Genomic DNA, 24,588 nt, shown 5'->3' on the forward strand with positions numbered 1-24,588 from the left:
AAATTGCTAGTTGACATGAAACGTCATAGGATGACAGCAGTGTCTTGCAGCGTGACATGTTATACTCCAAACATTCATCGTTTTTTAATTGTTTTTCATAATGTTTTCTAGAATTTAATTTATTGTCAGCATACCAGCATAACAATTTAGATAAATTACAGAATGTTTTCAAAATTTGATGATCATGTCATCCAAAATAATCTGAGAATGTTCCAAAGAGATTTTTTGTGCTTTAATGGAAACAAAGAAATCTGACCTTGCACAAAACAAGTTAACATGGTCAATGTCACAAGTTTGCACAATGAAGATACCAGTCACCTCACATTAAATATACTTTCCCCTCACACATTCATATACGTTTTACCCTAAATCCATGTTATTTGTCAACTATCCAAATAAAGGGGTGAGAGTTAAGATTTATGGTAAAATTCCAGTCTGTTAACTAACTAACTCACTCGCTTGTTGGTGCAGCAATCATTATGAGGATTCACCATACACTGTAAAATATTTCAGTAATTTTAACAGTAAAATACTGTATAAATGCTACAGAAATAAAATGTTAATTGATTAACAAATATTAACTGTAAAATATACAGTAAAATGTTTTAATATATTTTAAAAGACAATACAGTAGTTTTTACAATAAAATGATGTAAAAATGTAATTATTTAAATGTAAAAAGTAAGATTTTCCTGTATAATTAATGGTAAAAAGAACAAGAGAGTACATGTATTTTTTACAGTAAATTATTGTTAAAATTACAGTAAATAACGGTAATCGGTCGTTCCCACAATTCCCTGCGTGACCTATCATATTTCATTATATTTTATGGGAATAGTTCATCATATTTTTAATATCAGTTACATACACTGGGGTGTTCTGTTTTACATTGGATGTAATGTAGTTAATGTTTACTGCCTTATTTAAATCTCACATGTGTTACACTGATGGTGTTTAGTGGTTGTGTGAGTGACACTGAGCACTGTCTCAACATATTTATTGGTCATTGCTCCTGGAAGAGCCACTATTGATGAACTTCATGTCATCATGTGCCCTTCTGTCGTTACTACGGTGATTAACAATACCTTATAAAGTAAACAACAGTTTCTGAAGGCATGTTTTTGATTTGATTTTTACTGTAAATTTACCATTTTTTTATTTTTTTTACAGTGCCAGTGTGTACATTACAACCATTTTAAACTGTAAAATGTACAGGTTGTTCTGTAAAGTGGTTTACATTTTAACTGTATTTTTTACATAATTATTATGGCAACCACAGCTGCTTTTTACAGTGTAGACATAATTATTTTTATACTGAATTAACTATAGATTCTATCCCTTAACCTTACCCCTAAACCTAATCCTCAAAAAACTTTTTGCATTTTTACATTTTCAATAAAACATCGTTTAGTATGTTTTTTAAAACTATTTGAATTATGGGGAAAATAGAAATGTCCTCATAAACCACATTTATAGCATAATACCCTTGTAACTACCAGTTTGTAACCTACTTGTACTAAGTCCTCATAAACCACTTAAGCAAAAAGTTAAAGTGAGACACTTACAATGGAAGTAAATAAGGCAATTTGTGGATGGTTTAAATGGCAAAACTGTGAAGCTTTTAATTTTATAAAAGCACTTACATTAATTTGTCTGTTAAAACTTTATTGTATTATTTGAGCTGTAAAGTTGTTTAAATCGTAATTTTTACAGTCTTTTTAGGGTTTGTTGACATTACCTCGTCATGGCAACAAAGTTGTAAAATTGGTTGTAACTTTACACAGAAACGGTTTGTAAGTGATTTTATCACAATAAATTATGTCAACACACATATTGTTTATGTATTGTGATTATACTTTTGAAATAGTGAGTATGGACCATTTTCACACGTTCCGTGTTCACAGAGCTGAAGTCGTCATAGTTTGCTAAACTTGAATGGCGGTGAATGGCGGACCACAACAAATGGAATTTTGTGAAACTATATTAAGACGTGTTTCAGGTGATCCGATCACATGTGGTCAGTCCTAAATACATATCTAAATGGGTTCTAAAACGTTTTATAATCAGATCACAAAAAACATTTTAATGTGGTCAAAAACACATGACCAGAGGTGGGTAGAATAGCCAAAAACTTTATTGAAGTAAAAGTACAATTACTTCTAAAAAAAAATAATAGAAAATTCTCAAGTAGAAGCAAAAGTAATAATGCTAAAAAATATTTCATCGAATAAAAAGAATACTCAAGTAGTGAGTAAGTAGTTACTTTCACATCACGTAAATGGATGTTTGCTCTCTTATATTGCAGTACATGATACACATTTAACATGCATTACAGAATTATTAATAATAATAATAATAATAATAAAATGATTATTTGTATTATTGTTAGTAATGGAAATTGTCATCATTCACCACCATGTTGTTCCAAACCCATGACTCTCTTCAATGTATCAAATTAAAGGGAAAGTTCACCCAAAAAAAAAGAAATGCTCTAATTTTCACACCCTCATGCCATCCCAGATGTGACTTTTTTTCTTCTGCAGAACAAAAATTAAGCTTTTTAGAAGAATATTTCAGTAAATTTAATTAATTCAGTAAAGAAATTCACTGCAAAAAAAAAAAAAAGCAACATAAGATATTTAGACTTGCTTTAAGAGAATGTATCTTAAATACACAGTAAGTGTATTTTGTATACAAGTGTATTTTTTTCACTTGTTCATGCTTCTGTGAGTGCAGTAAATACAAAATATAATTCTATTTAAGATCTCTTCTCTAAAAGTAAGTCTAAATATCTCATATGCTGCTGCTCAGGTGAATGCATCTTTTTTTTTAAAGGATTTTTAATATTATATTTAACATTCTCAAATAAAAAAAATTCTTCTGCAGTATAGCTGCTAAAGAAAACGTACATTGTTTAAAAGGAGTTTTAGATATTTATATTGGAAAACAAACAAAACAAATCATAAACGTATATTGTTGCAGTGTATAATGGGGTGAAGACTACACCTCTCTCACATTTCTGTTCACTTCAATCCATTTTTAACTCACAAAAAAAACAAACTCTCTCTTTAAAGCTGTGCATTGCCAATATTCTTCAGGATAAGTAATACACAGTGACATATTATGATTCAATAAGTCACGAGCCATCACGTTATATTCTAGCTGCAGCAAGCGGGCGTGCTTGAGGGATGAGCGTCCCGTGACAGAGTGCGCCTCAGCTGGATGTTATGGAAATTAATTACATGACCTGCTTCGGTATTATTTGAACTTTAATGAAGCTATAACACATTAAATATATCTGCATTTAAGATGTAACGCCGGGGTGTTTCCTTTAAAGGTATCCGGCTCCACTTATTACACAACGAGAGTGCTTCTGAATTTACTTATTTATTTATTTTTATAATTCCCCTCATACTTCGTGATCTGCATCACCTGAAGCTGTTTGGAAGGTCTATAGTGCATCTGGACTGTGATCTGTGTAATTCTTCCTCCTCAGTCAGGAACTGCAGTGATGCTCTCACATGCCATCATTAGGGTTTAATGTGATCCCATGTTATGTTAAATGAGATTAAATGACTATTTGACAAAGTTTTTGTCAAATTTTTTTTATTGTCATAACCACATTTGGGAGAAACAGTGCATCATTTTTTTCACACTTTCTCTGAATTTGATGTGCTTCAATATCGAGCAGTAACACACTGACATAGGGACTGATGTATGTCGTCATAAAACAGAGACCCTCCCCTCCAAATCTGATGACAAGTGGTCGCAGGAGATGCATTTAAGCAACCAGGTGTAAACAGCCACGTGTCTCACCTGATCACATAAAATTGGATCACCCGAGACGCATCGTAATAACAGGCGTTAACGGGTTCAAAGATTGAATCCTAGTACCGGCCCTAAATTATGTGTTATGCGATCGCAACATGAGGGGGCACTTTGTCCAATTAAACAGCTTTTCCAGGCCATTGATATGACTGTAGTCTTATCATGTGTGTACGTCATTTTAAAGAGATTTTGCAGAAGTTAACTTTTATTGTGAAAAGTTACTTTAAGCACCTGTAAAGAGCAGATGAACAAATTACCATGTGACTGATACAGTACAACAATCAAACAATCCATTCAATCTATACATTCTGTCACTTTCTAAAAGAGAGAGATAGCTCCAAGAGAGCTGAACTACAGCAGTCACGTGGTCAATTTATGATAATTTAGAAAAATGCACATTGAAAGACATAAACAGCTGGCTAGATTTCTGACATATAAACGTAACCTAAAGGGAATATAATCTACAGAGTTATACCTCTGAAATATATATAAATATCTCTATTTTGGTGTGCTATTGTTGTCATTTGAAATACTGTAGTTAGTGGTTGATGGTTTTTCAAGCTGATGCTAATATCTAAAAAGAAGGGTGGCTGATGGCCAATATAATACAGATTTATAAAAATGGATTGGTTTGGTCCTGGATGCTGATTGGTCAATACAATGTTTAAGCAACAGTATGAAGCAAAACCTGTCCACCAATCTACTGTGTACATCACTGCACAGCACCCACGATAGTCGGTCAGGAAATTGTTTTCTCCACAGAAACGTAATCTACCCCTGATGCTTGTGTAAACAACAAATGCATCTAAGGAACACTTCGCTATTTTATTATCTGTTGCTTTGCTTTATTTGCAGATATTCCAGAGTTGGTGCTGTTTTTTTCCTTAACTTTGCATCCCGACCTGCAGCGGAATTGCGCTTCAATAGAGGGGTTTCCCTCTAACTTAAAACTCTGAAATTTCCCCAATGTACAGGGCATATAAGCGAATGTGAGGGACAGTTAATATCTCTGAAATTTGGCTGAAACACAGTGTGTATAAATGGGTATAGTTTATGGTGTATGAGCTTTTCCCATTGTACTTTCAGAAATGCTGAATTCTTTCCACTTGGTTGAATTATAGTTGGGCTCCATCCTATGATGTTAGTTATCCGGTCTGTTCATGCACATGCAGACTCTTCGTGTGTTTAACATGGCTACATTAAGCCGTGTTTTCAAGGAGAAACCTAGGTGTGTTTAAACACTTTCTCTTAATCCCTTTAATGGCGTAAAGAAATCAGCATTCTCGTTTACATGACGTTTCAGAACACCGCTTTCTGCAAAAGCCCTGGAATAAACTGCATTGAAAGTGCATGTAAACGTGGTCAATAACCTTAATTGACTTGTCAGGGACTACATCTTGTAGTAGAAGGATAGCACTTAATGAGTTTGGTTAATGTTGAAGTAACCATTTTATAAAATTACAATTCACTAAAAGGTGAATCAAAATTCACAAAAAATATTTGGAAACAAAAAAGGTGCATAATCTCAGAGCGGTACACATTTTTGGTGAAGGCTATTGATTCCATCTCAGCATTAACTGGTACACGTTTTTCCATGGACTCTGCAGTGCATCTCCTGAATACGCCGATTTCTCCCAAAAATCTGCTCTTTTAAAAATGAGACAAAGTAGGAAATCTGCTTTTACATGACTTTTGAAATAATCGTGTTAATCTCTGCTTTTGACTCAACCTGTGATGAGGCATGCACACAATACGGTTATCGAGTACATTGGATAAGCCAGTAAGATGGCGGTTAAGGTGTTTACTGTAGATGCAACAAGAAATCAGCATAATGGGCAAAAATCTACCAGTGTTCTTTGGTTTATTCTTATGACATTTAAGACCGTACACAAATAAAAGAAATCCATTTAATGCATTTACATGACCACACACATTGTCGGCATATTAAGCATAACTGTTGGAAGAACGTGCACATGTTCAGTGATTACTCCATTTTCCCATTTTCCCCATTAAAGAGAGGACTTGGACAAAATATCTGGCAGCTTTGATCGCAGCCAAAAAAGTGGATGGATGTTGGTTAACACCTCATAAGCTATCATTGAAACTCTGGTTCCATTGCTTGTTAGAAATCCTTTTTCTTGAGTTATCCTCCTCAAGGATTAACCATTCAAATCCAAGGGCTTTGCAATTGCCCTTGCATTATTAATTGACAAGTCTGATGGATTTTGAAAATGACACCTAGGGAGTCTGCTAAAAGGTCAAGTAGGCATGTTGATCTCAAAATGGCAAAACATATTGTCTGATTAAATGATCTGGCCTATATTGGCTTAAATATAACAAGTTTTATTTATTCATATTGACAGCTGGATTGTTTAAATGAGGATAATGTTGCTTGTCTGGTTCTCATTCACAGGGGGAAAACAGTGGCAAGAATCCTGCAAAACACTATACTGTACATGCAAGGAAAACACCCACACACACACACACACACACACACACACACACACACACACACACACACACACACACACACACACACATGTTGTGTTTCCATGTTTTATGGGGACTTTCCATAGACATAATGGTTTTTATACTGTACAAACTTTATATTCTATCCCCTAAACCTAACCCTACCCCTAAACCTAACCCTCACAGAAAACTTTCTGCATTTTTACATTTTCAAAAAACATAATTTAGTATGATTTATAAACTGTTTTCCTCATGGGGACCAACAAAATGTCCCCACAAGGTCAAAAATTTCGGGTTTTACTATCCTTATGGGGACATTTGGTCCCCACAAAGTGATAAATACACGCTCACACATACACACACACACACACACACACACAAACACACACGCTGATGAACACTGATGGCTTTTCTAATGGCATCTGCAAGTATTTCAGTCTAGTGTAGACATTCATTATCTGCTCTGGAAATATTATTAAATGTCTCAGGTTACACACAGCAATTCCAGGTCTCGCTCAATGCACATGCGTAATGCACATGGCTGCCATTCTCTAGTTTATCAGCACAGTCTTCCACCTTTCCTTTATCCTCAATCTCAAACAATGTGATTTAAAAACCAGAGTATAACCAAACCAATTACCAGATTATTATGTCTAATGATGCCATGTTTCAGTGGGACAGATGTCCTTCAAAAGTTAGTCAAACTATTGTAGCTGTGGCCTAGTAGTTAGTGTTCATACTCATACAGGAGACATGGGATTGAATCTGGCTCATGCAGGAGTTAAAATGGGTTTTTGAGGCCTAGCCTTTTTTCCCGACACTGTGACATCAAGGATAAACAGCATTTTATTGTCCCAGTTCATACCTCCATCCGTGCATGTGAAAGCCAGGACACTGTTCTCCACAGCGCATACACGGCTGCCCTCTGTCTGGATCCTCTGCCTCCATCTGAGAAAGAAAGTTAGTAACATTTTAAACATAATTTCAAGAAAGAATTAATGGTAAATTATAGCATGTGTACATAGCATTATAATGTCCTTTTGTCAGAGTATGTCTGAGCGTTTAGTGCAGGGGTCGGCAACCTATGGCACATGGAGGGGTTATCGCTGGCACGCAAGCAACAGCGAGAGAGGAGTAGGTTATTAACAAAGAACATTTTTAAATGGCACTCCAAGTCAAAGAGGTTGCCGTCCCCTGGCTCAAATGCTACACAATACAAATGACCCAAAAATGAATTTTTCAGACATCATGATCTCATTATGGAATTGCCATGTTGGTTATGAATTTTTATGCTTCCAAATTCAGCCCTGCGGTGCAGAATTTCTCACAATTGCCACCATTTGGCATATGTTCATGTCCCGAAAATCAGCCCTGATATGCCTAGATAGCTTCTACATCTGCAAATATTATTAGTGAGACTATGCAGTTTTGCTCTCAGTAGTGTTAAGGATAGGCAAACTGTCCACTTATTGGTCAAAAACTTTGTACATTTAGCTCATATAACAATATACCAGTTAAAACAATATATCGTTACAAATGTGCCAACCAGTTCAAGTTGTTATACAGCAGTTATGCAAAATGCCACCGCATGGTCCTCAACACACAATTCACTTAGACATTGCATTACAAATAAACATTATCGGTCACTCGGATGGATATGAGTTGTAAATTTCACTTGTGTGTGCTAGATCGATTTCATGTAGAGATGCAGACTGTTAACCGGTTAACTGATTGACTGCCATTAACAATTTCTTCGACTAATACTATAGCTTAAAAATGAACAGATAGTTTCATTAAAGAAACAACAGAAAGGTAATTTTAAGGTATTATCACGTATGGCATGATCTGAGGATGTCCTGATACCATTTTGTGTTTTATATTTTATGAATTAATTCCTTAAAACTTTAATCAAATGAAATTTTTATAAAAATTTTCAACTAGAAATTGTATTATTTTTATCAAATGAAGTGATTTTATACAGAACCTCATAGCACGATCCTAAATACAACATTGGAGATATTTTTGTCAAATAAACATCTTCTGCGTGAATGTGCCTTAGGCATGCTGCATGGAGGCATGAGGACTGCAGATGTGGCCAGGGCAATAAAATGCAATGTCCGTACTGTGAGACGCCTAAGACTGCACTACAGGGAGACATGAAGGACATCTCGCAGTGACAGACCACGTGTAACAACACCTGCACATTATCCTTAACAACAACTGCCCGAGTTGCACCAGGAATGCAAAATCCCTCCAACAGGGCTCAGACTATCCGCAATAGGCTGAGAGAGGCTGGACTGAGAGCTTGTAGGCCTGTTGTGAGGCAGGTCCTTACCAAACATCACCGGCAACAACGTCGCCTATGGGCACAAACCCACCTTCGCTGGATCAGACAGGACTGGCTAAAAGCGGTTTTGTCTCACCAGGGGTGATGGTCGGACTCACATTTATCGTCGAAGGAATGAGCATTACACAGAGGTCTGTACTCTGGAGCAGGTTTGATTTGGATGTGGAGGGTCCGTCATTGTCTGGGGCATTGTGTCACAGCATCATCAGACTGAGCTTGTTGTCATTGCAGGCAGTCTAATGCTGTGCATTACAGGGAAGACATCCTCCTCCCTCATGTGGTACCCTTCCTGCATGCTCATCTTGACATAACCCTCCAGCATGACAATGCCACTAGCCATACTGCTCGTTCTGTGCCTGATTTCCTGCAAGACATGAATGTCAGTGTTCTACCATGGCCAGCGAAGAGTCCGGATCTCCCATTGAGCACGTCTGGGACCTGTTGGATTGGAGGGTGAGGGTTAGGGCTATTCCCCACAGAAATGTACGGGAACTTGAGTGGGGTAACAGCTGGTGGCCACACCAGATACTGACTGTTACTTTAGATTTTTACCCTACGCTTCCCACTCCGGAAAAGCAGGTCGCAACGTGACCCAGTGTGATTAAGTTCTGGGGGGCTGATTTTAGCAGATAAAGATTCCACCTCCTGCCACTGTTTGCCACCAAACTGTTTCATATGAAATTAGATGGACACATTTATATTGCACAGCCATGTGTTTTTCAGTAAGCTAATTACAAATCCAGTCTGTTACACAAATCTCAGGCCTAGTTTTGCCTTAAGGTCTTCTGCTTGTCTGTGGGAACAAATACAGCTATAAATCTGAGAACTTGTTCTCCTACACTTACAAGTGACATGTTCAGGGTGCTTGAAATCTTTGATATGCCTGTAAACAGTAAGACGATGGCCATACAACTAAAACACCTGATTTCCTCTTGCAAACACAAAGTGTGAGAATTCATTTTTTTTTAAAAGCAGAGGAAAAACATTGATCAAGAGTCTTAGTATACTAGCTGCCTCTTGTCCTTCAGCGAGGTGTTTTCACAAATAACTTTATGCTATATAAACAAAACATACCATAGCATTCTCATGTCTTTTGATATGTACCATGTTTACCATGGTATTCTTTAAAGTACCTTAGAGTACTATGCAAATACCATGGTACATAAATATGGTTATCTTGTAGTACAATGGCACATATATCAAAGTACATCATGTTCTCATATTTCAGATAGAATCTGTAAACCGCTAGTTGGCCTTAACTCTAACCCTAAACCCTACACCAACACTACCCAAACCTTAACCTCAGTAGCAGCAAATGTGAATCTTGTGAGTTTCACAGATCAACATCCATGTACACAACTCAGATACAAGTACATAGTAGTTAAAGACATAATATAAAGTGGGACCATGTACTTGATGACGAAGAAGAGCAAGGATAAGCTTTTGTTATCAATAAATATGTTATGTCGTTCTTAGTCAAGGTTAATGCAAACAGGAAACACTGATATGCTCAGTTTGCTCTTGTAGGTACTTTGATGGCATGTGTGTAAAAGACCCAGAGAGAAAGACTGCAGCCGGATGGCAGTCTCTTGTCGCCAGGAACGAGAGATCTATGGAAGCATGCGTGCTAAAACAAACAGTGCCTGTAAGATCATTGAACTCTTTAACACTTCACTGAACCGAGACCAGAGCACTTCTATTCACTAGTGTGTGTTTGAGGGAGACAGCTAAAGAGAGAAAGGGAGAGACAGAGAGAAAGAGAGAGGCAGACAGAGAGTGAGATCTTTGAGGGGTTTTTCTTTGCTAAATGGTTAAATCGCATTAGCCCGTTTTGAATAATGAATAGGAGAGAAGGAAAAGGGGAAAGCATGGAGGCAGAAGAGAAACTAGTTGTCACATTCGCAAATTAAATCTGGCATCAAATTTATTATGTTATACACAGGAAATTCTGACAAGCATGTTCAAAGTTCATAGATTTAATTTCATATACTACCAGTACTAGTAAAGAAATGAAGGCTCAAGGCTATCATAAAGTGGTTAATAGGATAACAGAGTTTGAATGATAAAACCTCATTATCCTTGCCCTTTTGAGGCTTTGTGGATTTGTTTGTTAAATTCCACTTAAATGGTAAATGGTCTGCAATTATATAGCGGCTTTTTTAACCATAGAGGTTTCCAAAGCGCTTTACACTGTGTCCCATTCACCCATTCACACATATTTACACACACACCAATGGCGGAAGAGCTGCCATACAAGGTGCTAGCCTGACATTGGGAGCAACTTGGGGTTCAGTGTCTTGTCCAAGGACACTTCGGCATGTGGAGTCGTGTGGGCCGGGAATCGAATCGCCAACCATGCGATTAGCGGCCGACCCGCTCTACCACCTAACATGATACAACGTAAAATGAGATCACGTTAAACTCCAATGATGACTGACTGAGGAGGAAGAATGACACAGCTCACAGTCCAGATGCACTCTAAACATTACAAACAGCTTCAGGTGATGTCGATCGCAAAGTATGAGGGAATAATAATGCAAAAATACAAAATCAGTGAAGCACTGTCTTAGGGAAATAAAGCAATCTGGCATTCCGCTTAAGTAAAACATGCATGCCAGAGCGTCTATAAAGCAAAAAAACCTAGTGTTATATCTTTAATGCATCCTTTATTAAAGTTCAAATAATATGGAAGTGGGTCATAAACAAACTAAGAGATTGAAACTGCACCCGGCTGAGACACACTCTGGCAGGGGAACGCCTGTCAGAGCAGAGTTTACAAGTAAAAAGGGAAAGCAACAGAGTCCGTAATAAAACCCGAATCAACATCGGCTTGGCTTTTCAGTGGTGGTGACAACTCCGAAATCTGAAAGTATTTAATAGTGACCCAGAGATGGCTTTTTTCTTACTCAACAGATAATATATTTTATTGATATGGTTTATGTATAATTGAGTAATTACACACACACACACACACACACACACACACACACACACACACGTCTGTACTGTAATAATTGTACTGTAATCAGTGCAGAAGTTTACACTTGCTAGCGTGTATTTATTTATATAATGGCAATCATTTATATAAATAAATCTTTTAGTCCTAGGCTTGCCAAGGATATGTGAGTCTTGAAATGATGTTGACCACTGGTTGGTAACGATGACAATCTATAGATTAGTTACTACCATGTATTCTATTTGGCTAGAATATCCTGCAGTTATAAAAGCTTTACAACGCTTGACCATATCAGACTAGCAATTGTTATGTCTAATGTTAACGAACATTGCCTAACTTTTGTAACGCAATTTATTTCAAAACATCAATGTTTCCAATAAGTCAAAACAACAGCACAAGATATGACATTTGTTTTCACCTCCTCAGTTGTCACGTTTTCAGATATCTGACTTTTCCTTTCTTTTGTTATTTATTTGTCCATTCGCTCTGATAAGTTGTCCTGTATCCATGTGTACAACTGTGCCTTGAACCACATTCATCCGCACAGAGGAGCAGAGCCGAAGCACAACATGTGTCATTACCAAAACAGTGTTCTACCGCAAGACGCATGCAGTTTTATTTTTTAGCCGCTAGAGGGCCAAAAGTTACATAGTGTAGCTTTAAATATTTTAAAATATCTAAAAATAGCCTACTTATAACAAGATACTGTCATGTGTTTGTGTTTTGTTCATGTTTTGTGTTCATGTCTTTTATTTTGAAAGTTTATTCCCGTTTCATTGCCATGTCATGTGATCTGTTCCCTCATGTGATCCTATCTTGTTATCAGTTCTGTTGTGTCATTGGTTCTTTGTCTTATTTAACTTATAAAACTTAGTTTAGTTTTGTGATTGGTTGTCTTGTTTACTTGTTACACATATCTGTGTATTAAAACCCTCATGTTTGCCATGGTCCTTTGTCAGGTATTGTTTTGCGTAACGTAGTTAGTCAAGTCAAGTCTAGTCAAGACAAGTTTGTTTTATTTGTTATGTTTTGGATTCAAGTTTGTAGGATAGCACTTTGTAAATAAAATGCACTTGGGTGTTTCACATCATCTTCGTCTGCCTGTCACTGCCTGCCAGCTTCGTTACAGATACATTTACCTGAGAAGCATCATATAAAATATTTAGACTTGCTTTTAGAGAATATATCTGGTATATGAGTAATTTCTTTCTTTACAGCACTGGCACAAGTGATAAAAAATACACTTATCTACAAAATACACTTATATTCAAGATACATTCTCTGAAAGCAAGTCTAAATATCTTATATGTTGCTTCTCAAGTAAATGTATATATTTTTAAGGATTTTTAAATTGAAAACAAGACAGGATTTTTCTGCAGTGAATTTTAATGAATTAAACGTAATAAAAAAATACAAGTTTTCTTCATTGCAATTCAGTGGATTACATTTAGTGGCGTTTTTAAAAGATGATTTTGTCCTCTTTATTGTTAGTAAGCACGTCAAATACAACCTTATAAGTCAAGGTACAAGCTGAATAGTCAGTTAAGAGCTAATGATTAATCATTGCAATAATTGTCCGAATAGTCAAATAATTGTTCTAATAATCATTAGATTAGTTGATTATCAAAGTAATCGTTAGTTGCAGCCCTAATAATGAAACTACTGCATGCAAGGAAAGTAACAAAGGTAGCGAAAGAAATGCAAGTAGCACAAGTAAGGAAAGTAACAAAAGAAGGAAACATAAGGATAGTAACAAAAGTACATAAGAAATGTAAGTAGCATGAGTAAGGAAAGTAACAAAATCCAGGGAGTGTGGAGTGACTCAAGCCAGGCCTTAAAAGAAACCAACTGGCCCGGTTGCTAGGGTGGGCATTCTCGCGTGGGTTACCCCTCTTCATGGTTGCTATAAGGTGGTTCTCGCTCTTGGCAGGGCACGTAGTGAGTTAAGCATAGTTGCTGCTGTGAATAGCACAAGCCTCCACACACGTTAGGTCTCCACGGTAACATGCTCAGCAAGCCATGTGATAAGATGCGAGGGCTGACAGTCTCAGAAGTGGAGGCAACTTTGAAAGAAATTAACACAAGTAAAAAAAGTAAAACAATTACAGTACATAACAAAAGTACCAAAAGAAATGTAACAAAGGAGAGTAATTTATGTAATGAAAGTACAGCAGTAAAAGTATTGAAAGTAGCGAAAGCAAGGAAAGTAACAAAAAAGCAAGAGAAAAATTTAAGTAGTGTAAGTAATATAACAAAAGAAATAAAATGTAAGAAAAGTAATGAAAGCGGCATAAGGAAAGTAACAAAAGAAAGAAACGCAAGTAATGGAAGTTATAGAAAGCAAAGTAAGGAAAGCAACGAAAGTATTGCAATTAAGGAAATTAAGACAAGTACAGGAAAACGTAAGTAACGCATGGAAAGCAACAAAACGTATCGGTTACCTAACGTAACCTCGGTTCTCTCTAGATGAGGGAACGAGTATTGCGTAAGCTAGCTTATGCTACGGGAAAGATTCATCTTTTCTGAGATATTGAAGCCAAAAAATTATCCTTAATTTTTGTATCCATTGTCAACGCAGTGCGGCAGCTGCAGACCTTGAGCGGGCTAGCTAGCGAGCTCAGTGGTTGCTCTGCGGCAACTGCTGCAGCCTATAGACGAGCTTGGGTGAACTCGCGATCCAATGAGAGAGCGTCCGCGGCTCACTGCATCAAAGCCCGCCAAAAAGGGCGTGACTAGAGTGCATATAAGCGCAGTTCGTAGGCTGGAACCCTGGTTTTCATTGACTGAAGCGAAAAGTCGCACGTGGCGCGAAGCACGGCCGGCTACGCAATACTCGTTCCCTCATCTAGAGAGAACCGAGGTTACGTTAGGTAACCGACACGTTCTCTTACGAGAGGTTCTCTCGTATTGCGTAAGCTAGCTTACGCTCACGGGAACCCATTGTCAACGCCGTGCGCGCCAAGCATCCACTGTATGAGCCCCAGGGAATTAAGGGGAACCCGGGAGCCCTTATGAGTGGGAAAATAAGATTTGGCCGGCAAGAATGCGGGTCAGTGTTTGTGTAATACATAAGCACATAGTGGGAAGGGAACGACAGAGCGGCGGTGCCGGTCTGTGTGGAATGTGTCCCATCAGTGCAGTTCACCAGGGGAGCTGTAGCGTATTAAACCACTAGTAGTTTTGCCTGCAGAGCGGGCACTTCCATATTGTAAAATCTGACAAATGTGGAGGGGGAAGTCCATCCTGCTGCCACACATATGTCGTGAATGGGAATCCCGCTGGACCATGCCCACGAGGATGCCATGCCTCTAGTGGAGTGAGCCCTAATGCCCAACGGGCATGGCAGGTCTTTTGACGCGTATGCAGCAGCAATAGCGTCCACTATCCATCTAGATAGTGTCTGTTTCGAGGCGGCGAGACCTTTGGTGCGCCCTCCGAACGAAACGAAAAGCTGCTCAGAGCGTCTGAAAGCGGCGGAGCGTGCGGTATACAATCTCAGTGCTCTGACTGGGCAAAGGAGATTGGTGTCGCGTTCACTATCGGATGCTGGTAGCGCCGATAGGGAAATGACCTGTGCTCTGAAAGGAGTACCGATCACCTTGGGAACATAGCCGTGTCTAGGTTTTAAAATGACCTTGGAGTCACTTGGTCCAAACTCAAGACACGCAGCGCTGACAGACAGCGCGTGAAGGTCTCCCAAACGTTTGACTGATGACAGGGCAGTCAGAAAAACGGTTTTGAGTGAAAGGTATTTCAAATCCACGGATTGAAGTGGTTCGAAAGGGGGCTTTCATAGTTTCGAGAACTATAGAAAGATCCCAGATAGGAACCGATGGGGGCGGGGGTTCATCCTTCTAGCTACCCTAAAGGAAGCGGATGACCAGCTCGTTTTTTCCCCATGACTGGCCGTGCAGGGGTTCAGCGAACGCCGCAACGGCTGCCACATACACTTTGAGCGTGGATGGGGATCTGCCCTTATCCAGCAGCTCTTGTAGAAATACGAGCAGCGACTGACACCCCACATGTCCACGGGTCCAGGTCTCTGTCGGTGCACCATTTTGAGAACACAGACCATTTTGACGCATAGAGTCTTCTTGTGGAAGGGGCTCTAGCGTGTATAATGGTATTTATTACTCCTTCTGGCAGAGCGACGGGTAGTCGTTGATCACCCACGCATGCAGCGCCCAGCTCTGGGTGGGGATGCCAGATTGTGCCGCGAGCTTGAGAGAGGAGATCTGCTCTCACTGGGATGGGCCACGGCGCTGTCAGTGACAGCTGCGTAAGCTCCGGGAACCATGTCTGATTCTCCCAACGCGGGCTATGAGGAGCACCGAGTGACGCGTTTCCATGATCCTCTGCATTACCTGTGGCAATAGCGAGACGGGGAAGGCGTAAGCGGGCGCCTGGGCCAGTCCTGGGCCAGCGCGTCCTCGCTTCGAGAAAAATATCGGGCAGTGAGAGTTCTCGTCTGACGCAAAGAGGTCTATCTCTGCTCTGCCGAATAGGTGCCATAACGTCTGGACTGTTTGAGCGTGCAGGGACCATTTCCCTGGGGAATATTGTCTCTGGACAGTCTGTCCGGGCCGTCGCTCAGGTGGCCTGGCACGTGCATCGCCCTCAGCGAGCGCAGGTGGCACTGGGACCAACTCAGTATGCGTTCCGCCAGATGGAAAAGGTTCCTGGATCTGACACCGCCCTGACGGTTTAGGTAGGATACCACAGATCTGTTGTCCGAACGGACCAGGACGTGGTGACCCTGAATGACCGGGAGAAAGCGCACAGCGCGTACTCGACCGCTATCATTTCCAGACAATTTATGTGAAGGAGCTTTTCCTGAACTGACCATAGGCCGAAAACCGGAGAGCCCTCGCGAGACCGCGCCCCAACCCGTGTTGGACGCCGCCTGTCGGATGACTTTTCGGCGAGATACAGCTCCCATTGTCACTCTCGCTGATACCACTCGGCCACTGTCCAAGGCTGCAGAGCTGAAATACAGGTCTGAGTCACCTTGATGGGCTGGCGGCCTGTGGCCCAAGCCCGGCGAGACGCCGGGTGCTTAGCCAATGCTGAAGCGGGCGATGTGCAGTAAACCCAGCTGAAGTACTGCTGCGGCTGAGGCCATGTAACCTAGCACTCTCTGGAATTTCTTCAGAGGCGTGAGGCTGTTCATCTGAAAAGATGCGGCTAGTCGCTGAACACGGCGCGCACGCTGTGTAGATAAGCGAGCCGTCATTGCCACGGAGTCTAGTTCTATCCCAAGGAAGGAAATTTTCTGACTGGGCTGTAGTGAGCTCTTGGTCCAATTGACTGCAAGACCCAAACTGTTCAGATGGCTGAGGAGAACTGCTCTGTGAGACAGAAGCTCCATATGTGACTGAGCCATAATCAGCCAGTCGTCCAAATAGTTCAGAATTCGCAAACCCTGACTCCGCAGGGGTGCAAGCGCCGCATCCATGCACTTCGTGAAAGTACGGGGTGCTAAGGACAGGCCGAACGGAAGGACGGTGTATTGATAAACCTGGCCGTCGAAGGCGAATCTCAAGAATGGCCTGTGATGGGGATTTATCTGAATCTGAAAGTATGCATCTTTCAGATCGAGAGATATAAACCAGTCCCCCTGGCGCACATGCACGAGGAGTTTCCTGATTGTAAGCATTTTGAACGGTCTTTTTGCAAGCACCTTGTTCAAAACCCTGAGATCTAATATGGGTCTGAGGCCGCCGTCTTTCTTGGGAACAAGAAAATAACGGCTGTAAAGCCCTGACTCGCTCAGAGAGGGTGGCACTTTCTCTATGGCCCTTTTGCACAGAAGGCTTGCTATTTTTGAACGAAGCATGCACGCTGCTTCCGTGTTCACAGTGGTTTCGAGCCGAGCTCTGAAGCGAGGAGGGCGGCGATCGAACTGTAGCAAATAGCCCTGTTGTATTGTGCTTAACACCCACTTGGATACCCCTGGAATAGCTTCCCATGCTTTGAAGCGTAACGCTAGAGGGTGAATGGCCAATTCGCTCTGATTGCCGCACACAGAGCGCTGAACAAAATGTGTGAGCGTGTTTAGTGTGTTTATGCATGATTGCTCGCAGACAGCATGAACAGGCTGTTTGTGAGTGACTTCACCAATGGAATGAATGGGGAAAGAGTCACATCTGTTACGTGATGCGCAAGCATAGTCATGGGCACGGGACTTACACACAGAGGAATGTTTGCTGGCCGTGTAACAGAGTGGGCAGAGAATGGGCGCGCGCACGTATTCGTGGGCGCATTTATTGACTCTAGTGCTCGAGCGGTTCGTAACCGCTTTATGTGAGCGTGCTCTGGTGGGGACACGAGACATGCAGTGCTTGTGTGCAGAAGTGAACACTGGATTGTGGGCATGTTTTCTACACATAGGGCTGGTCGTGTGACAGAGCTGCCAGAGAATGGGCGCACAAGACGCATTTGTGGGCTCTTCATTGACTCTGACGCCGAGCGGTTTGTAATCGCTTTATGAGAGCGTGCTCTGATAGGGGCACGGGATGTGTTATGCTTGTGTGTAGGGGCTGAACACAGGGTTGTGTGCACATTTTCTACACATAAGACATGTTTGCTCTTTACAAGATTTATTTGGGTCGCCGTGAAAACGGCGTTTGAGTGCAGGCAAGCGGGCAGTGTCACCGGCTTGTTGGCTGCTAAATTCACCACTGCAGTAGCCTGAGAGAAGGGGACTGACAGGGGCGAAGCTTTGACGGTGGTCCGCCGCGGCGGACTGAGCCGTCGCTTGTTCAACAAAGCTAGGAGGACTTCGGTTGTTCAGGTTTCAGCGCAATCTTAGGCCGAGGCCCGCGAGGGGGCGGTGGTCTATGGCGGCTGTCTGAGCTGGGAAGTCTGGCTTTGTTGAGCTGGGCGCTGTGAAGATGCTCGTGCAGGAGGCTGGTTATGTGGGCGGCCTGCAGAGGAGCTAGCGCGGCGAGGCAGCAAGAGATTCATGGCTTGGGTGGCTTTCTGAACTTCCGAAAAACGGTCAACAATGCCACTTACCGCGGACCGGACGGAGAGAGCGGCGCGTTGAGGAACGTGGAGCGCTCAGTTTCTCCCATGTCGGCTAGCGTTAGCCAAAGGTGTCTCTCGGTTACAGTCAGCGAGGCCATGCACTTCCCTATAGCTTGGGCTGCAGCTTTGGTGGCGCGTTTGGGTGAGGTCCGTCATGCTCCTTAGATCTGTAACAGCCTCTGGGTGCCTGCCTCTCTCATCCCACTCCCGAAGAAGGTCCGCTTGGAGGATCTGCAAGACGGTCATGGAATGCAGAGCAGATGCGGCTTGGCCGGCGGCGGAATAGGCGTGGCCAACACAGGCGGAAGTAGTTCTGCAGGCCTTAGACGGGAGCACTGGTTTAGACCGCCATCTCGCGGAGGGCGGGCAAAGGTGTGCTGCTACCGAATCCTCGACCGGGGATGGAAGAGTAGCCCTTCTCGGCGGCGCCGTCCACTGAAGCGAGAGCGGTGGAGACGTGGGATCGAGTCCTGGCTGAGAGAGCGCTGCTCCACGATTTAGAGAGCTCGGCGTGGAGTTCCGGCAGGAAGGGAGCGGCCGGACGCTGGCGCCGCGGTGACGGCTTTGAAGAAAACAGCCGTCGAGTCTGTTGGGAGCCTGCTCAGGGGCGGTGACCACTCGAGCCCGAGGCGGTCGACGGCCTGTGTGAGGAGGCGTATCAGTTCCCCTTCGACTCGGCGCTGGTCCTGCTGGATTCCTGGGCCATTGAGGAGGCTTGTGACCACTCCTCGCTGTCCGAAGCCATGATGGAACAGCAGCCTTTGTCCTCCGCCTGCGCTCTCGAGGTGGCAGCAGTGCGGCCGCTCGGCGGCAACTGCGCATCCCGGGGGCGGGGAGGGTGAACGCGATGCTCGAGGGAGGGGCTCCGGCGAGACAGTCGCTTCTAAAACCGGTTCCGGCAGCCTTTGGGAGCAGCGCTTCTTCGGCGCGGCGAAACAGAAGGCGCGCGGCAGCTCGGTTTTGCATACTTCGAGTCGAGCCCGCAGGGTCGACATCGGAAGCTCCTCGCAGAGGTCGCATCTGCCGTCAGCGAGGGCGAGCTCTGCATGCCCCAGTCCCAGGCAGAGAGCGCAGATGATGTGTCGGTCTCCGGCGCTGAGAGGAGCGCGGCATGAGCCGCAGGAAGTGCGAGGCATCTTTAAAAAGACGCTCGATACTCTTTTGTGAAGTTCGCTGAGGAACTTAGCTTGCTCTAAAAAAGGATACGTCGCCGGATGGTGTAGCTCGCAGGATGGCTGAAGGTGGCGAAGACGGCCAGCTTCTTTGAGCGCTGTCCACGCTTGCTAGATGCCCCTCGAACGGCGACGCGGCTTCCAGTTCAGAGATGCGAAGAGCTTCGCTGAAGAGATGAAAATCAGGGTTCCAGCCTACTGAACTGCACTTATATGCACTCTAGTCATGCCCTTTTTGGCGGGCTTTGATGCAGTGAGCGCGCGGACGCCTCTCATTGGATGCGAGTTCGCCCAAGCTCGTCTATAGGCTGCAGCAGTTGCCGCAGGGCAACGAATGAGCTCGCTAGCTAGCCCGCTCAAGGTCTGCAGCTGCCGCACTGCGTTGACAATGGATACAAAATTAAGGATAATTTTTGGCTTCAATATCTCAGAAAAGATGAATCTTTCCCGTAGCGTAAGCTAGCTTACGCAATACAAGAGAACCTCTCGTAAGAGAAACATTTATATACAAATTTAGAACTAAACTTTCAGCAAGAAAATTATTTAATAGATGGCAAGATATCATATTTGCAGAGTTCCCTCTCAAAAGGTAATTGTGCTTTGAGATGATCAAGTTAAATATTTTGCAGAGAAAGTTTAGCGCCTAAAGGACCTGTGACATCTACAGTGTGCGTTGAGAAACACAGTCCCCTGAAGGTTTAATGCTGAAACTTTAGTCTCTAAATAACCTTTGTCTCCTGTCTCACAGTGAGACAGGATGCCCTCAGGGTGTCTTCCTGTCCACACCCTTGAGGGACATTTCCTCTTGATTGTGACCATGACAACAGTGACAAGGTCAAAAGCTCAAAAAACACTTTTTAAAATAGTTTAATGAGACTCACAATAACCGTTTCCTCATACTCTGACCACCATTGATACAGCAGAGTACTGTGTAAAAAGGACTTGCCCAAATAATTAGTATTGTTCATTGAGAAGTTAGCAACAGAATTACTGCCTGAAAGTCAAAATGGTCATTGCAGGTCTGTTTTTGATCTTGCCTTGAAGATACTTAATCAAATGTCAATATCACATTATCTCAGTTCATTTTGTTTCAGTATGCAAAACATAACTGTGGAAAGAGTCACAGTTTAGAAGACCAGCTATCATCTGGAGTTCAGTATGTGGTGCACATCTGAATTACTGCATCAACACAGAGAGAGCAGCTTCAGGAAACAAAGAGTTTCCTGTTATATTGTAATCCATTTAAAACAATCTAATCCAATGCAAATATTCAATGGACATAAGCATGTCCTGATGTTTTGAGGTTGTGTTTACTTTTTGTCCACTTGCTTTCCTAGCTTCACTTTCCAGGCATTTGAGGAACATTTCCTCACTGGAAAGCACTTCCTCCACGAAAGTAAACAAATAAAAAAGGAAAGCAATGTTAATCGTTCACAGGACTTAACGGGATACTTAGCCAAAAAAAAACTTCTCTCATCATTTAATCACCCTTTTGCCATCCCAGATGTGTTACTTTCTTTCTTCTGCAGAACACAAACAAAGATTTTTAGAATTGTTTAAAGATTTTTAGAACGGTTTAATCCATATCTTCATAAGCCGTGATGGGCAGCTTAACTACATTTCGGAGTAGTGAGACGGTAGCTTCGCTAGCTACACCGCTACATCATACCTTGTGCTCTGTGTTTACTAATGCAAGTTTTGCATCAGAAATAAAGATGTCCGATCACAAATGAATTGCTCATTTGAGTTGGTTCTTTATAATGAATTGGTCACACGTGATAGAAAAACGGTCTGAATCGGTTCACAGTTCAATCTGAATGACTCGGAGAGCTTGCGCTCGCGCTGCAAATAAAGATAATGCTGGTTGCAGTGGATCTACAATCAATCAATGGAAACCAAACCTGCAAATACATCCTATCCTTTGCCAGTGATGAAGAAAGTCTTTAAGTTCAATACGTGTACAGCTTGTGAACGACTTCTGCCGGTAAATAAATTTTCCCCAAAAAAGTACCATGACATTGCCATGTTTTTTGGACATGTACCATTACCTGGGAGCAATAGTATATGAATATGGTAATAATATATCAAATTACCATGATAGTAATATGCAAATTTATAGTTTAAAAGGACTTACATTTTGATCTGTTTCTCACCCACACCTAATCATATCTCTTTTAAAGAAATGGATTAAACCACTAGAGTTGTATGGATTACTTTCATGCTGCCTTTATGGGCTTTTTGGACCTTGAAAGTTCTGTCCACCATACACTTGCATTGTATGGACCTACAGAGCTGAAATAATCTTCTAAAAACCTTTGTTTGTATTCAGCAGAAGAAAAAAGTCATACACATCTGGGATGGCATGAATTAGAGAATTTTAATTTGTTGGTTGAACTATCCCTTTAATATGAAGCATTAGGTTGGGATGTTAACTTAATGAGGTACAAGCAGAGCATTTCAATTTAAGAATTTAAAATCAATGAGTGAAAACTGTAGAATATTGCAAGGGAGGGGAGTGATTTTATAAGACGAAACCCAAAATAATTATTGTGCAACACACATTATTGGGTCACTGGAACATTTCCAAGTCTATATTACACAGCGTTATATTTACAGATAGGCATTTATATACCTATAACAATATATTTGAGTAGACACCACTCAGAAATAAACTGTGTATACACAAATAAAATAAAAAAATAATCTGATAATAGTGTTTTATATAATATAGGCTATAACTTATATAAACTAATAATATCATATAAGCTACACAGATAACATTCAACATTTTAAATAGCTAATAATAATATTTGAACTTTTGATATCTGAAAGTATTCTGCACTTATATTATCATCTATGTTATTTCCTTCACGCGAAACATGCCATAATGTCCTTGAATGATGGCGTCACCTGCACAGGTAAGTGTGACGACAAATAAGCCACGCCTCCTCAACACAATCGTTCATTTCGTCAAAAAACAAAATCCCATTTGTTGTTAGGGTCGAAATAATGATAGATAAGCATACATTCTGCTACGAAAACTTCTTTTACATAAGAAAATAAGGAATGATAGAGTAAATACTAAAATAAATACTTCATACGTTAAACCTACGACGTGAAACCTCAGGTAAAATAAGTTTGAGAAACAAAAGTGAACGCCAACATTACGCGACACGGTTAAAATGATATAGACCTCAAACCGCAATGCGTTCAATTCAAATGAGTGTATAGAACAGTTTAAAACAGCTGTAAATTATATTAAAAGCGGGATGCCATAACTTGAGACCGACTTACCGAGCGATTGGAGCGTCGCTTCTTTGACCCGCGCGTGAACATGTTGGACGCTTTAAATGCCTCGTGCGTTGATTCACGCGAATTTTTTCATGTGTCCGCTGCGGTGTTTCTTAACGTAAGATAAATCCAACGTAACTTCTTCGCGTTTTGTTTTTGGCCTGTGTATCTCCGGGGCTGGCAACAGCTCCACAATAAGTTGCCTGAGTCAGAAACATAAACAGGGACAGGCTGCACCTACAGGACGAGTCTCGGAACTGTCTGAAGCCGAAATCAGGACAACCCCCTGATCTATCCTATATTCTCCCCTGGATACTATTCCATAGCCTACTTAAACCAAGCTCCCATGTGTTTATGAAATAAAAAATCCCAAATGTTCTTGAAGCTTTCTACATTTTCACAGGTCATTTTGTCAAAACCAATGCAATTTGTTTCAGTTTGTTGACAATTTTTTCCCCACGCATACAAAATCTATCTATCTGTCTGTCTATCTAACTGTTTGTCTATCTGTCTGTTCTTGTTCACACATTTGTTTTGTTTACATATTTAAAGATAACTCAATGAAAGAGCATCAGTTAAAACAAACAGCAGAATGTTTAAATACATCTTAAATACATCTTACACAGAGACCATTTTTAACCATATTTTTTATTGTTTACAGAAGTGTCTAAGAGGAAATATATCACAGTACGTGCTTGTGTCAATAAACAAGCTTCACTGAAAAATGAAAGGTGTGTATATATATATACAGATTATTTGCTACCGTTTTTTTCAGGTAAGACCAATCGCAACATCGCACTGTAATTTAAGAAAGTCACTTTGAATGAATGTTGATGACGCCATCTAGTGACAAATATTAATGTCACTGAAGTATTAAAGATTGTCTTTTCCCCGTTGTAAACCAGAACTGTCAGCTACATTTTAGGGTAAGAGTTTTTGCTTTGACTTTTATGAAAGTCATTAAGAAATGATTTGTTAATGTGTAGTACTTTTGCATTCATGTAAAATAACAGCATTAATTTTGCGACACACCAATGTGTGGCACAGAGTCATATTTCCTGCCTGCTGCACAAATATTGTAGCAAATCTTTATATATAGTAGGTGTGTAAGTGCCTAGGCACATTTGTAAAGGTTGTACAAGCTATAACAGCCAGCCCAACCAAATACCAACAAAATATGAAACATTTAAATGTTAGTTACCCTTTTGTGAAAATAATTTCAAAATGACCAGAAATTAGCTCTGTGCCAACCAACCCGTCTCCCCTATACATGCTTCCCTTTTAAAAACAAAAACACGGGGGCCTGGGTAGCTTAGCGAGAATTGACGCTGACTACCACCCCTGAAGTCACGTGTTTGAATCCAGGGTGTGTTGAGTGACTCCAGCCAGGTCTCATAAGCAAACATATTGGCCCGGTTGCTAGGGAGGGTAGAGTCACATGGGGTAACCTCCTCTTGGTCGCGATTAATTGTTTCTCGCTCTCAATGGGGCGCGTA

At 41.3% G+C, this 24,588-nt stretch overlaps 1 protein-coding gene across 1 annotated transcript in view; it reads right to left on the minus strand.

The window, feature by feature from the left end:
* LOC127621145 (prickle planar cell polarity protein 3-like) overlaps positions 1–23,335 on the minus strand; it is a 77,289-nt gene extending 53,954 nt beyond the window's left edge. The window contains exons 1-2 of the mRNA XM_052094633.1: positions 23,096–23,335; positions 7,163–7,245 (exon numbers count right to left, since the gene is read on the minus strand). Of these exons, the coding sequence (XP_051950593.1) occupies positions 7,163–7,245; positions 23,096–23,137 (125 nt within the window). The 5' untranslated portion in view covers positions 23,138–23,335. The remainder of the gene's footprint in view (positions 1–7,162; positions 7,246–23,095) is intronic.
* Between the last annotated feature and the right edge of the window lie 1,253 nt (positions 23,336–24,588).

Source organism: Xyrauchen texanus, chromosome 27 (genome assembly GCF_025860055.1).
Source record: "Xyrauchen texanus isolate HMW12.3.18 chromosome 27, RBS_HiC_50CHRs, whole genome shotgun sequence".
Classification (NCBI taxonomy): Eukaryota; Metazoa; Chordata; class Actinopteri; order Cypriniformes; family Catostomidae; genus Xyrauchen; species Xyrauchen texanus.